This window comes from Pyxicephalus adspersus, chromosome 2 (genome assembly GCF_032062135.1).
Source record: "Pyxicephalus adspersus chromosome 2, UCB_Pads_2.0, whole genome shotgun sequence".
Lineage (NCBI taxonomy): Eukaryota > Metazoa > Chordata > Amphibia > Anura > Pyxicephalidae > Pyxicephalus > Pyxicephalus adspersus.
The window spans coordinates 82,230,008-82,243,843 of NC_092859.1; the positions used below are offsets into that span (position 1 = coordinate 82,230,008).

The following is a 13,836-nucleotide window of genomic DNA, read 5'->3' on the forward strand; positions in this document are numbered from 1 at the left end:
AGCCATTAGAAGTTGGATACACTGCATTCACAAAGGGATAGACATGGTCAGCAACAATTCTAAGGTAGGTTGTGTCATTTAAACAATGATCATTTGGTATTTAGGGGTTTAAGGTGTACCAAGGAAAATGTCCCCCACACCGTTATGCTACCTTCAGCCTGAACCTTTCAAAGAAGGCAAATTCATGATTTCATCTTTTTGACCCCAGATTCTGACCCTACCATTCAAATGTTGCAGCAGAAATATCTTCTTTGCCTGTTTGATTGATGAGCATAAAAATCCTTGTAGATTAGCAGTTTCTGAAATAATGGGACAAACTCCTTTCTTACCCTTTCTAATCCTGACAATGTCCTAATGCTTAATGTATTGAGTTGTTGTCATATATTTGGCTGATTAATATTTGCATTACCAAGCAGTTGAACAAATGTTCAAAAAAAAAAAAAAAAGTGACTGGTGAGTGTATATTGTCCTGTGACTACAGCTCATTATATTTGTGCATGCGAAAACCACTTTCCAAAGAAGCCCTTTTGTTACATCTGGAGCTGCCATCTATTTACCATCTACTTAGCTTCAATACAAATAAATAAAATGGGAAAGAAGTACCCCTTCTTATTTTGAGTAGTATTGCCTCACCCAGAAAAATGCATAAACAAAATAATAGACACACAAAAAGCCTGGGTTTCAACGTGGCAAAGTCAGAATTGTATTCCAGCATTAAGGCACAGCAACCTGTGTGGCGTCAATCAGGTGAGTAACGATCACAATATAGTGCAGTCTCTTTCCCAAATATGTTTGCATAATAAATGCATATTAGTGTTTTTTATTAGAATTAGCTTAGTAAGCATTTTTTATGAACATGAACATATCTGCAAACATGATGAGTAATGAAGTATATATTCCTATGATGCATTACTATGTTTTTGTTGTACAGTCTTGGTAACGGTCTCTATGCATCCCCTGAAAACGCTTTGGGATACCATCCTCATAGGCAGTTGTTTGTCTGGTGAACAGGCACTTCCCCAAATTGAATTGATAGGGGGTTACCTAAATTTATTTTTATGTTGAAGTGCACTATATTATGATTATTACTCACAGGATTGACAGCACACGTGTTGCTGTTCCTTAATACTTAATACTAACTTTGCCATGTTGAAAACCCAGGCTTTTTGTCTGTCATGTATTTTGTTTATACTTAGCTTCTATGTTTGAAAACATGCAAGATCACAACAATCCTGACCATAATATCTAGGATCCAGAGCACTATAAGTACTGTTATGTATGCATGAAAACTTATCTTTCATTGTTACTTCCGCTAAGCCGTTCAGGATAATTGTTATAATTTAACAAAATAATGGTTACCATTATTTTGCTTGTTCAACAGACATAGGTGTTATTACAGTTTTTACAAGTTTCAAGGTTGCAAAGTTATTCAGCCATAATGTATCAAGCTGAACTCCCAGTATCAAATTGCCCTAAACCTAAATTTTTTTTTGCAAATGCAAACAGAATTAAGTTAGTTTTTCTGTTTCCAAATAAGAATTTTAAAATAATGGTTTTCAAATTTCCTGGTAAAGTCCCAGTTAATCTATTGTATTCACCAGTATATAATTATACACACAAGTTCATAGAACATGTGCCTAAAAGACCACCAGCTAGTTCTTCTCAAAACATTTATTAGCAATTTTATTGTATTTTTTTGAGAGATGCTCACAATCCAGTGCCAAGACCATAGTTATGCTATTAATTTATAATAAGGCCAATTTAGGAGAAGGCAGGATAACCTACCAGTATGTTTTTGGAATGTTTGAGTACAAACATGGACAGTATACGAGGGGGAGCTGAGAAGTTCCTGGCTTTGCCTGCTTCAAGATGAAATAGAAAAATGAGTGTGGGGGCATATGACAGCCTAATATCTTAGTATGTAACTGTGCAAATATCAGGTCTTTGCAATTCTAAAAACTGTTTTTTCTTTTAGTGAGAATCAGTGGTACGTGCACGTAGCATGTTTTACGTCGTTGGAGTTACGGGCCGTCATGAAGTTTTTGTTTCTCAAGGAAAAGTCGCCAAAAGATATTCACACTGAGATGTCAAAAACACTGGGGGAGAAGTGTCCTTCCTTTCCCTGAAGAAACAAAAACTTCATGACGGCCTGTAAATCCAACGATGTGAAACTTGCCTGAGCCTCTGCCATCACAGCTTCCTAATAAAAGAAAAAACAGTATTAAGAATCTCAAAGACCTGATATTTGCACAGGTACATACTAAGATATTAGGCTGTCATATCCCCCCACACTCATTTTTCTATTTCATCTGGAAGGGGGCAAAGCCAGGAACTTCTCAGCACCTCCTCGTATACAAACTATCTGCAGATCTGTGATCCAATTCAAAACTTAACTTTTTAAGCATACTTTCCATCGTTATATCAGTTGGTGAATGCATGTGCTTGTATGTTTCAGTCTAGACAGAAATTTCTGAGGCATTTTTTCCCAGGTATCTTAAACCAGGCAAGTTTTAAAATACAAAAGGATTTCTATAGAGGTTTTTGTTTCCAAAAAATTGCAATACTCCATTTCAAAAGTCTGTTTACCTGCCTCTGGTACAAATCATATGCATAACAGAAAAAATATTAATTACGTCTCAAGGGTCATAAAATAAGGAAGGAAAGAATTAAATAAACCATATAAAGCATTTGTAAAACAATGTTTGCTTCATTAGTGCCTGAAAACCATTGGCTTGTAATTTTGTGAATACACATATATCAGGGATGTCTAACTTCAGTCCTGGAGGGTTAGGTACAGGCATGTTTTTATATATCAACATTGTAATTTTCTGACTTAAAAACATTTTCCAAGAATAAAGAAGATAGACCATCTCGGGAAAAGCTATGTGATAAAAATGAATTTCATGAACTTTTTTACAGTGGTAAATGTTTTGTAGTACTTTACCATCATCCTGCTAGGATTTTCCATTACAGCTTAGATTTCTGCAATATAAACAAATTCTCCCCAGTTCTTTGCCCCTTTATCTTTTTATCACTCTGCACTTTACGTCCTTTATAGATCTTGGATGCTAAAGAATCCTGTTCTCAACATATTTTTTTAAATAGCCTTTATACTGTATTTCCTGAAAAAGTAGCAGCTTTTAAACTAAACATAATAAAGTAGCTGTGTTTTTAATCTTGCTAAACATGAAATCTAAAGACTTTGATGTCATGTCTTATCAGCCTTTTTGTCAATTCAGCTTCTCAACTCTTGACCTATAAATAAAATGTTTGGATGCATTTCAATGTGTAGCACCCAAAACAAACAGACTGTGACTAATGCCATGTCCAAGCCTGTGGTTTGTTCTAAATCCCGAGGTTGCCTGTGAACTGAAGACCCCAAATAATGGATAAACTAAAGTAAAAACATGCTGACAGTTTACACAGTATTGCTTTTCCAAATAATGCATTGAAAAATAGTCTTCTATACATTTAGCCCCATATTCTTTTAGATTAACATTATTGTTCTTGGCAGGGATTTGTCCCCTCCTGATTTATCATTCAAGCCAGAACTCTGAACTAATTTATAACAGTTTTGAAATTTTCCTCCACACATAAATGTATAGTTCATTTAGTCTAGCTGTAGCCATTAATTCCTTACAGATTGAAATTATGTCTATTTATTTAACTTTTCAGAACTGTGCTATATTTTTATATATATATATATATATATATTATAAAAATGTGGTCAGCTAACTACCTGAATATACTGAATGACCAGATTTTTTCCTTTATGCACTGCCTAATATAACGCTCTGTAACTTGGGGCCCATCCACACCACATTGCATATGGTAACATGCTAACCCATATTACAAAATTCACTGCCATTTATTATGATTGGCCCCTCAACACGTCTTTAAAATTCACATGTATTGTAGTGTATCACATACCATTTAATATACATAACCCTGCACAAAAATGCAACCCTCGCCATACTGTCTTGTATTGTAGCTCATTAATTTTGATTGAACTGCTTAGTACAGTGGTTCCCAATGAGCATCAGCACAGGATGAAGCACTCGTTTTAGCAAAATGTTTTTCTGTAACAGTTCAGATACCTCTGAGTTTTTGTGCACCACCACGACCGAGGAACTATAGAGATAGAGTTGGACTTTGCGAGCAAGGTAAGCAACAGGCAGGTACAGGAGCAGTTAGGCATAGGTGGTAGCCTGAAGCATGATTGGGAACAGTTAATAACAATTTGGCAACAAGATACAAGACGTAGCAACAGGGTACAAGACAGCAGGCACTAACATGTCTAGGAACAAAGGAGGGTCAGTGGTTAGTCACAAGCAACAACAGGTCAGTGTGGGTCAAAAACAGAATATTAAAAGGCAGCAAAAAATAAATGTTTATTCAGAGAGAAATGGATAGTTCATCAGCTTGGTCTCATAAGGCCTTTGAATGGAAAATGGCCAAGTGAAGCTTGAATGCATGCTGTAGTGCTATATGCTACAATTTCAGTGTAAGCTCTTAATTGGGAGTCAGCTTTTAGTATTGAACTTTAACTGCAATCTCTGCTGTACAAAACATTTCTCAAAGAGTTTTTATGTTTACATACCCAGTTATAGTGTCTTAACCATATTTAATAATCTTAATAGAAAAGATGTCTTGCATATAAAATATTTGTTAATTGGAGTTTTGTAACTGGTTTTTCTTTTTAGATGATATAGGTGCACATATGAATGTGGGAAGAACATACAAAAATCTAAACAGAAGTAAAGAAGCTGAACAGTCATATTTAATAGCAAAGTCCCTTATGCCCCAGGTAAAATATTGTTGATGCCTATGCTGGAAATTTTTTTGCTCAGTTCAATCTTCAAGCTCCAAAGCTAATATATTTGCATTTCAGTTATCAGTCTTTTATTTCATTTATTGATACTTTACAAACATGAGTTTAATTAGGGTTTCAGACTTTCTAAAGAGGGCAGGAAGAGAACCAGGGTATGCAATAGCAAGGGGAAAAACAAGAAAAAACTCTTTTTTTCTAAATTTCATTTTATGCTTTTATTGCTGCAATTTCAGTGTTACCTAACTTTCATTAAAACATACATTACATGAAAGTCCTTCTTGTTATAGGGTGACACATCTGTGATTATCTCTCTTTTAAAATGACAAAACTATTATTAAACATACAGATTTCGATATATCCTGTACTTTAAACTGCAGATTTTTTTTACTAGGTTTAATGTTGTACAGAGCTGAAGGAAGATGAATAGCAGTCAATGTAAAAATTGGTTTTCAGCTAGGTACCAAGGTAAAAGTCAGATGAGCTTGTTGCAACCAACATTTAATAGGAGCATGCCTCATTAAAGGATATATAATCTATTTTTTTGTGCAGTTCCCTGTATGTTGGTCCATCTCTCCTTACAACCTTTCAAGAACATTAATTTCAACCAAACAAATGTCACATTTTCATTCAAAAGAATGTTAAATTTGCTCATGAAAAACAGGTTAACTAAATAAAAATAGCCTTTTTGCAAATAAAAAAAATACTTGCATAAAGGTTTTTTTGTGCAAGTGTTTCAACATTTACACAGCAAACTATTATATAGATATTCCACTATTGTTGGTTTACCTTATCACATGTTACAATTACATTCATCAATAAAAATAGTATTCTTTAACAAGTACCTGGCAGCTTTGCTTTCAATTGCCTAAATGTTTTATGAGCACTTGTTTACTGTGTTTAAGCCCAATGTACTGCACTGGAACCCTAAGAAATGGATGTTTCTCAAAAAGCTGTGTATACATTGTTACCTCTACTGAGAATGTTTGCTCTATAAAGAATGCGTCTGTTCTGCCAATCTTTTAAAGACATAAAAAGTTTATTGGACTGATAATCTTTTCTTGCATTGAAAAAGCAAAACATAAAACAACTGTTTTTTTAAATAATTTCATCCTGGGAAATATACTTCTTTTATTAGTCCTTTTATACCCCGTATAATATAAATGTTTGTGGAGTATGTGAGTTTCTGCTTCAGTACAGTCACTGACAGATCCCTTCTACCCCTTTCCATGACCCAATAGGATGAAATTGCTAAGTAATGTCATTGTGAATATATTCAGGTATAAGTAATTGAAGATATTTAATAAATTCCTGTCCTTTCAAAAACCCAAAGAGTATTCATTTTATATCCCTTCAGTGTAATAATTTAATGTTAATTTGTTTGTTTAATCACTATGCCTATGCACCTGTTGACTCTCTTCATATCCCCTACTGTAGTTGCCTAACTTAGTTACAAGAATGGTGTCCCAGTGGTATTATCATGTTGGCCTATTCCCTTTAAAGGCTGTCTATTTTAGATCAACACATTTTCAAAGCATCTAGAATGAAAAAGAAGAATGCTCTAAGTACCCATGGGAGTAGTTATTGAATGTCTGTTAACACCAAACAAACATGCCTTCTACCTATAAATCACTGCAGTCTAATGAAAAAAAACTGGGAGCATATGTTTGTGATGGCTCATGGCTTTAGATGGAGCTTGCACAGGTGTCCTGCAGGGCACAGATGGAGCTGCCTTGATATGTCAGCTTAGTTTGTTAGGAGAGCAAGAGTTATCAGTTTTCTGTAATGTTTTGGCATAGTTCTTATTTTTTTATTACTGTATCACTTTCTTTTAAAAAAGGTAATACCCGGAAAAAAGTATGCCGCACGTGTTGCACCTAATCATCTGAACGTGTACATAAATCTTGCAAACTTGATCCGGGCTAATGAGTCAAGGCTGGAAGAGGCAGATCAGTTATACAGACAAGCCATAAGTATGAGACCAGATTTCAAACAGGCCTATATTAGCAGGTAAGGTGATCAAGTAATCCAAACTTTCTTTTTTATTTGTAGACTTTGATGGTGTGTTTTTCCACTTTTACAGCGTATAAATATCAAGAATATAATAAGTTTTAGGGGCACCCACTCAATAAGTAATATGACCCAAGCTGTTCTGAACTGTGTGAGCTCTTTGAGGATGTGATCACACCTATTGGTAAGACTGCCATACTTTTAGATGGTACACATTTAGAAATGTATAATTCATCGACAGAGCACATATATTATATGGTGCTGTGTTTAAAAACAAATGTGTTTTTTTTCATCCTACGAATGTTGCTCGGGTTTGAAAATAAATGTGAAAAAGAGTGAGATCCTCCCTCTGATTAATCACAGGAAGACACCCTGGTCTAAAACTACCCAATTTCTTATACCGAGAGACCATATCACATATTTGGGAATAAAAATTGGTAAATTACCTTCCTCCATCTATGGTGTAAACTATCCTTCACTGTTAACTAAAATACAAAGGGAGCTGGAACTCTGGCACAATTTGCCCCTCTCCTTATTTGGGAGGATGCAATTGGTCAAGATGTCAGTTTCCAAGCTCCTTTACCCTTTGCAGACGATAACGTTGCTCCTGAGACGCCCAGACATACTTACCATAAACAAAGCTGTTCTTAGGTTTTTTTAGCAGGGTAACCACCCTCGTGTGTCTCTGAAGAAACATCAGTTACCTGTGCTTTTGGAAGTTGTAAATCTACCTAATATACATGCCTATAATATAGCCTGCCTTACTAGACATGTTATTGACTGGATCAGGGGACAGTCCCACTCGTCCAATTACGGATTGGATAGAGCTTTGGTATACCTGTGGGATCTCAAGGCCCTATTTCATTGTAAATTTTCCTCACTTCCTCCTCATCTAAAAGAAAATATTCTGGTCAGGGATACTATACTGGCATGGAGGGAACTGAGAAAAAAAGATGGGGGGGTATCATTTAGCTAGAAATCTACCAGTATGCGGAAATCCAATGTTTCCCCATGAGAATACTCAACCAATCTTGAAAAAATGGAAAAAAAATAGGTCTATTATCGGCGGGTGATTTCTACCAACCGGATATAGCTCGCTATATGACTTACAGGGAAGTCCGCAGATATCCTCCTCAGGGACTCCCACTCATCCATTTCTCTACCTTCAAGTTGCCCATTTTTTAAATCCCTTGTACACCATGTACAATAGGCGCTTAACCACAATCGATTTGACAATCTGCTGGTGCTTCCTTCCCCATCTAGCTCTGATAATTATAAGGTAATTCAAGAGTATTTTAATAACCCTTTAGCATCTACTAATGTAGGTAGATTGGGTGAGGAACCTTACAGATGTTACTGACAAAATATTTCAAGGATATCAAACAGTGCGTTCAGCTATGGTGAATGAGCAGTGAGGAGAGACCCATTTCAAGCTTTTCCATCGCGCATATAAGGTATTTAGACCCAGAGAAGGGTCAGACTCGGGTACTTCACCAAACTTTAGCTGCCCCAAATGTAAACAGCCTTCGGCAACATTAGTTTAGCGCTTGTGAACGTGCCCACTAGTCAAAGGGTTTTGGATGAGAATCCTACAAAGTTTTCACACAAAGTATTTTATTCCCTCATACCCAGTTCTATGTTTATTTGGTAGTTGGGACACAAACCCAGATGTGGTCACAGGTAGAGGGTGGAGGGAATGGATTACCGCATGTCTTCTGGTGGCAAGAAGGGCATTGCTCAGGATGTGAATGGATTCCCTCCCTCCAAAGGTGGAAATAATTGTAGAAAAGGTTCATTGATGCTGTTAAATAATGTTAATTTTATATAATTTTCTGATGCCTGCTCACCCTTCCTTTCTCTCTCTATCCCCTTCTTTATTGCTGTAGTCTTCTCCCCCATTATCTTTTTACTTTTTTTTCTGTTTTCTTGTTTTTTATTATTAATGTGAACTGTGTTGTAAAAGCACTGGTCATTCTGTAGTGTTTATCTCTCACAGTGTTGTTTTTGCAAACTGTTATCTGTATGATGAGTTGCTAATAAAAAGAATTAAAAAAAATACTACATATAGATGGAAACGAGTTCTCAAAGGTAAAGAATGTTGAAATCTAATATGCGCTCCTAAACTTCCCATTAAAATTCATTACATATTCTCCCCGATGCTTAACACTTACTAAAAGACCTTTTAGGATAAAATTATTCTTTGGTCTTTTTATAATTCTAATCTGTCTAGATCTTAGAAATAAGGTGGAAGGTGACCATGTTTCAGGTTGTTTTTTTTCCTACACCAGATATAAGCCATATAATGGCTGCTGAGTGCAATACCTATACCCTGTATATGTTGAGTCTGCCTAACAACTCTCATATGTTGTCTTTCATCAACCATCTTGGCAGGATTTTGTCATGCTAGTTTGGCATACTCTGCCACTATCTGTTGCACTGTGGGCTTTCTTCTTTCTGAAAATGCATGGTTTCCTGGTTTCAGTACTAGTTCAGGAAGGTTTCATTCCACCCACCATAATTTTCTTGCTAATGCAAATAGGGCTGTGTAGACTAAGGCTTGATTCACACATCTATAAAAAAAAAATGCATCTTTTATTTATTTTTACACATATTAGCACACATTTTGCTTCATTTTTGTCCAGGTTGCTTGTAGCAAACTCTAGGCACTTGCTTATGTAGAGCCAATGGAGATGGTTGCTTCCACCTCCCCTTCTAAAAACAAATACTCCTCTTTCCTTCATTCATCTGCCTTTATTCTACTGCAGGAAATAAAGAAGTTCTGTGTAAGCTCTGATAGGAATAAGGGATAGGGTAGGAAAGCTTTAAAGCAAACCTGTTGCTATGGTCGTCAAAAGAATTAGAAAGGATATAAATACATTGGCAACAGCTGCCACATTTAAAAGTTCAATTTAGGTCTGCTTGACCTTTTTTGTTTCTGCTTAAAGAAAAAAAGAGGAGCTGCAATTTCAGATTTTTACTTTAATACTATATAGTATATAGATGAGTATCCTCAACTGATGGCAGCACCAGGGAAGATAACCCACATTGCTGCTCAAAGATAAATGAAAAGGAAAAAGAATGGACAGGAAGTGGTTTTAAAGGATTATAGGAATATGGGGGTTATCTCTTTATCATCCTATATAGATACCAAAGATTTTTACATTTTTAATTCTTCTTCTGAATATGTAATTACTGTAATGGCCATAGAATTAAAACAGAGGCACCATATACAGCAGTTTGTGTTCACTCAATCTCAAGTATACAAAGCCCCTATAATTAATTTAATTTTAATATACATAGTCCAATGAAAGTAGGTGGATCAAGAAACTTCCACATCACATGTAACAGTCTTGCCAATTGTGGCTTGCGTAGATGGCTGAGCACTTCAATACATAAACGGGGCATACATGGTATAGAAAATTCCAACATTTAAGTCTTTCGCACCATTTTCCAGCATTTAGTGCATGTATGTTCATGCATGGTTACACTTGACAGGTTTACTTGGCATACAAACCAAAGCTTGATTTGTAGTTGCCATAAAAAGATATGCATACTATCAAAAGGAACAACTAAAGAGGAAAGGGCTGGAATATACTTGAAAAATGCTATTGTGACCCTCACTGCAAATTCCAATTGGTCTTGAACAAATAGTCAACATGTTTTATAGTCAGTTAAGTTTTCAGAAAATCTACCTGGGCCTTCACTTAACATTTTAATCCATAATTCTTTAAATCTTGTGATTTATTCTTTTTTTAATGATCCCTGCTTTTTATTTTTCATTTAGAAAAAAATTTTTAGGCTGTACTGAAAGTCTTCTTTTAAGCAATATCCTGTGTATTTAACTAGAGAGATGTAATACATTTTTTACATTACCTATGAAAAATTGATGACTAAGTCTAGACATAATTGCCTTTGATTTTTTGATGTATCATGCTTTTAAAGATAATGGATTTATATAGCTTGTTTCCATGCACATGTTTTCTTTGTAAAACCTGGTGGGCAGGGGATACAAGTGACTTTAAAAATTGTAGATGAAAGCTATAAATCAAACACATACATTATATAGTTAATATATGTATATATTAGCCTTGTATGTATGTTTTTGTATTTTTCTAAATTATTATCTTCATCTAACAGTTTTAATTTGTCAATCTGAGTTGTGCTGGCTTCCAGGTAATGGCTCAAATATTTAGGAGTGGCATTACGTTTTTTACTGTCTAAATTTGCTGAGAAGTTCAAAATAAATCCAATTTTGTGATTTTCCCATACAAAACACTTTTATTCCAAACAAGCCTAGCCTTCAAGATTTGCATGCCAAGCAAGTTACAGTTAGCAACAAGGTATGTAGCATACCAGACATTAACTATAATTCTCTTGTACATGGTGAACTGGATAATTTTCCTCCTAAATTTACATCAGCCCAAAATGTAGTAAATGTAAAAATTAGTGAGCTGTACTATTCTGAAAAGCTGTTGTGCATTGTAAAGTTTTTTTCTGTGCACCTAATTTTTTCTGAAAAATCTATAAATGCATAATTACTTTGGCATCTGGCTCATACTGTAAACCTAAGTTAGAAATACTCTGAGTAATAGTATTTTCATTAAAATTGGATCCCACTAGTGGGATGCAGCTAGATACAGAACAGACGTTGGCAGACGTTTTACCGCCATTTGCAACATACTATTTTCATGCCTGCTATGAAAAAAAACACACAGAGAGGACATCCTATTTACTTTTGGAGAAGGCCATTTTCCTTCTTACATGAATTGTTCTGACAGCCTGCCAGCTTTTGGCTGACTAATAAAACAAGATAGTTTATGTTGCTTAGTGGAAAGGAATGCCTCCCCCTAAAAGAATTATACAAAGTCATGATGCTAATTTGCTGGGGCCACAGTTAAATCTCAAAATATGCTGGCTATGAGAAGCTTAATTTGGAGAACAAGTATTGCTACTTTGTTGAGGCAGATGTCATATTGTTCGAATAAGTACTATCTCTTATGTTCACATGCTTAAAATTTCTTCCTTCCTCTTCTCTAAGCGAATATATCAATCTCTTGTAGGATAGTAATAGATTTGGCAAATCCCTTTAGTGCAATGCAATTACAAACTAATAGTAGTTGATTTTGAACCAGGGATTTTTGTAAGGACAAAAGAACATACATATTCTAGCTTATATAAAACCACATTTATTTACATCAATTAAAATCACATACAAAATCCTGTAATGTATTATAACAATTTAGTCAGTCATAGCCCTACTGACTCAACACGTTTCTGCTTTCTCAAGAGAAATGGGAACTAGTGATAATTTACTATGCTGAAATAATACAAACATATTCACAGTAACTCTCTTCCATTACAGGGTAATCATTATGTCGTCACATATTGTTCCACTGGGGGGTTTTCTCAAAAGCCACAAATCCCCACTGTGGCTTTATAACAATCATCCATGTGAGTGTGGAGTTTCCACATGGAAGATCCGGCTCAGCAGGAGCACTTGGACATTTTGTCATCCACTGCTAAATTCTCTAAGAATAAACTTTTTTATTCATCCCATTTATTCTGGCTTCTACTGTTTGCATTCTTTTAAAACTACAGTGGCTGTGCTTAAGTATTTCTAAGGTTCCACTCACTCAAGCAAAAAATACCTGCTTTTCACATTGTGAAATGTACTAAAATAACTGTAATAAAAACTGATGCAGACAGGTTTTCAACCATTGCAGTTGATGTTTTACTTGCAGGTTATACAAATGGAAGTATCACATAAGTCTGTTCTTGAGCTTTTGTTATTGTATACTATAACCTCTGGAAAATTAAAAAAGTAGCTTAAACTTTTTGTACACAATCTGCTTGAAGCATTGCAATTGTGAAACTGCAAACTGTTGACTCGTACCTTTTTATCCATGTAGCTATATATAGTTATAGGTACATAGTCAGCTTTGTTTCCACCTCCCATCCTCAAATGGAAACCCTTTAAGTGGCTTTCTATTGTGCTTGCACTGGCTGGAAAAAAGGATCAGCTCCCATAGTGAACAATAGAAGCCAGGTTAACTTTCCAGCTGGCACTTGAGTGTTTACATAGGAAGAGATTTGTGGCCACAGCAAGCCTTGGAATTATTATATACCTAATGTCAAATCCCGGATATGGAGTACAATTTGAATTTTTTAAGTTCTGGTGGTGGTAAGTTCTGTACTTTTTGCTGTGAAAGTGTGTTATCAAAGCTCAAATAAAATAATGGGGTTTTAACAGAAATGCATGTTTCACATACTTTGCTAATAGAACACAGAAAATATAAATCAATGTGCTTATCAGTACTAATAGGCTTACTACCACACACTAAATTGGCATTGCTTCAGGCATTATGAATGCAGCTGTCATACTTATCTTTCCTACCAAACGTTTCATGAACACCTCCGTCTTCAGTCTTTGCCAGGTCTTTCTGTTGATTCTAGAACTCTATCTTCTCTCTAATCACCTACAAGGCTTTTCATAATACTTAACCTATCTTTTATGCATTGGCCCCTGCAATCACTTCATATTCCCTACTTACCACCTCCCATTTTCACATGCAAGAATTTTTCTGTGTTACAGTTTTCCTATGGAATACTCCTCTTCATTCTGCTTAAGTATCAGTTGAAGCTGAGTCCTCTGTTATATCACATTGTATATTCCAATAGTGCCCCATATTGAAATTGAGCACCTGTGATTCACTGGTTTATTATGTTTCACACAATGGTTACCATTGGTTTAACATGTTGAATAACATGCTTTATCTTCGGGAAGCTCGGGAAGAATATACAATGCAATCCATATTAGCCAAGAAAAACAGGAGTCTAAGGGCTGTAAATCCTCTGCTATTTTATTGGATAGCATGCATGTAGAAATTGACAAGTTTGCAAAAACTCTGCTTAAGCATAATAAAACTTTTGATGCACCAGAGAAATGATTAATATATATATATATATATATATATATATATATATATATATATATATAT

General features: G+C 35.2%; 1 protein-coding gene across 2 annotated transcripts in view; it reads left to right on the forward strand.

The window, feature by feature from the left end:
- Positions 1–13,836, forward strand: part of TMTC3 (transmembrane O-mannosyltransferase targeting cadherins 3) — a 49,474-nt gene that overhangs the window by 30,507 nt on the left and 5,131 nt on the right. For both annotated transcript variants that reach the window (XM_072401226.1, XM_072401227.1), the window contains 2 exons: positions 4,704–4,807; positions 6,669–6,838. In XM_072401226.1, the coding sequence (XP_072257327.1) occupies positions 4,704–4,807; positions 6,669–6,838 (274 nt within the window). The remainder of the gene's footprint in view (positions 1–4,703; positions 4,808–6,668; positions 6,839–13,836) is intronic.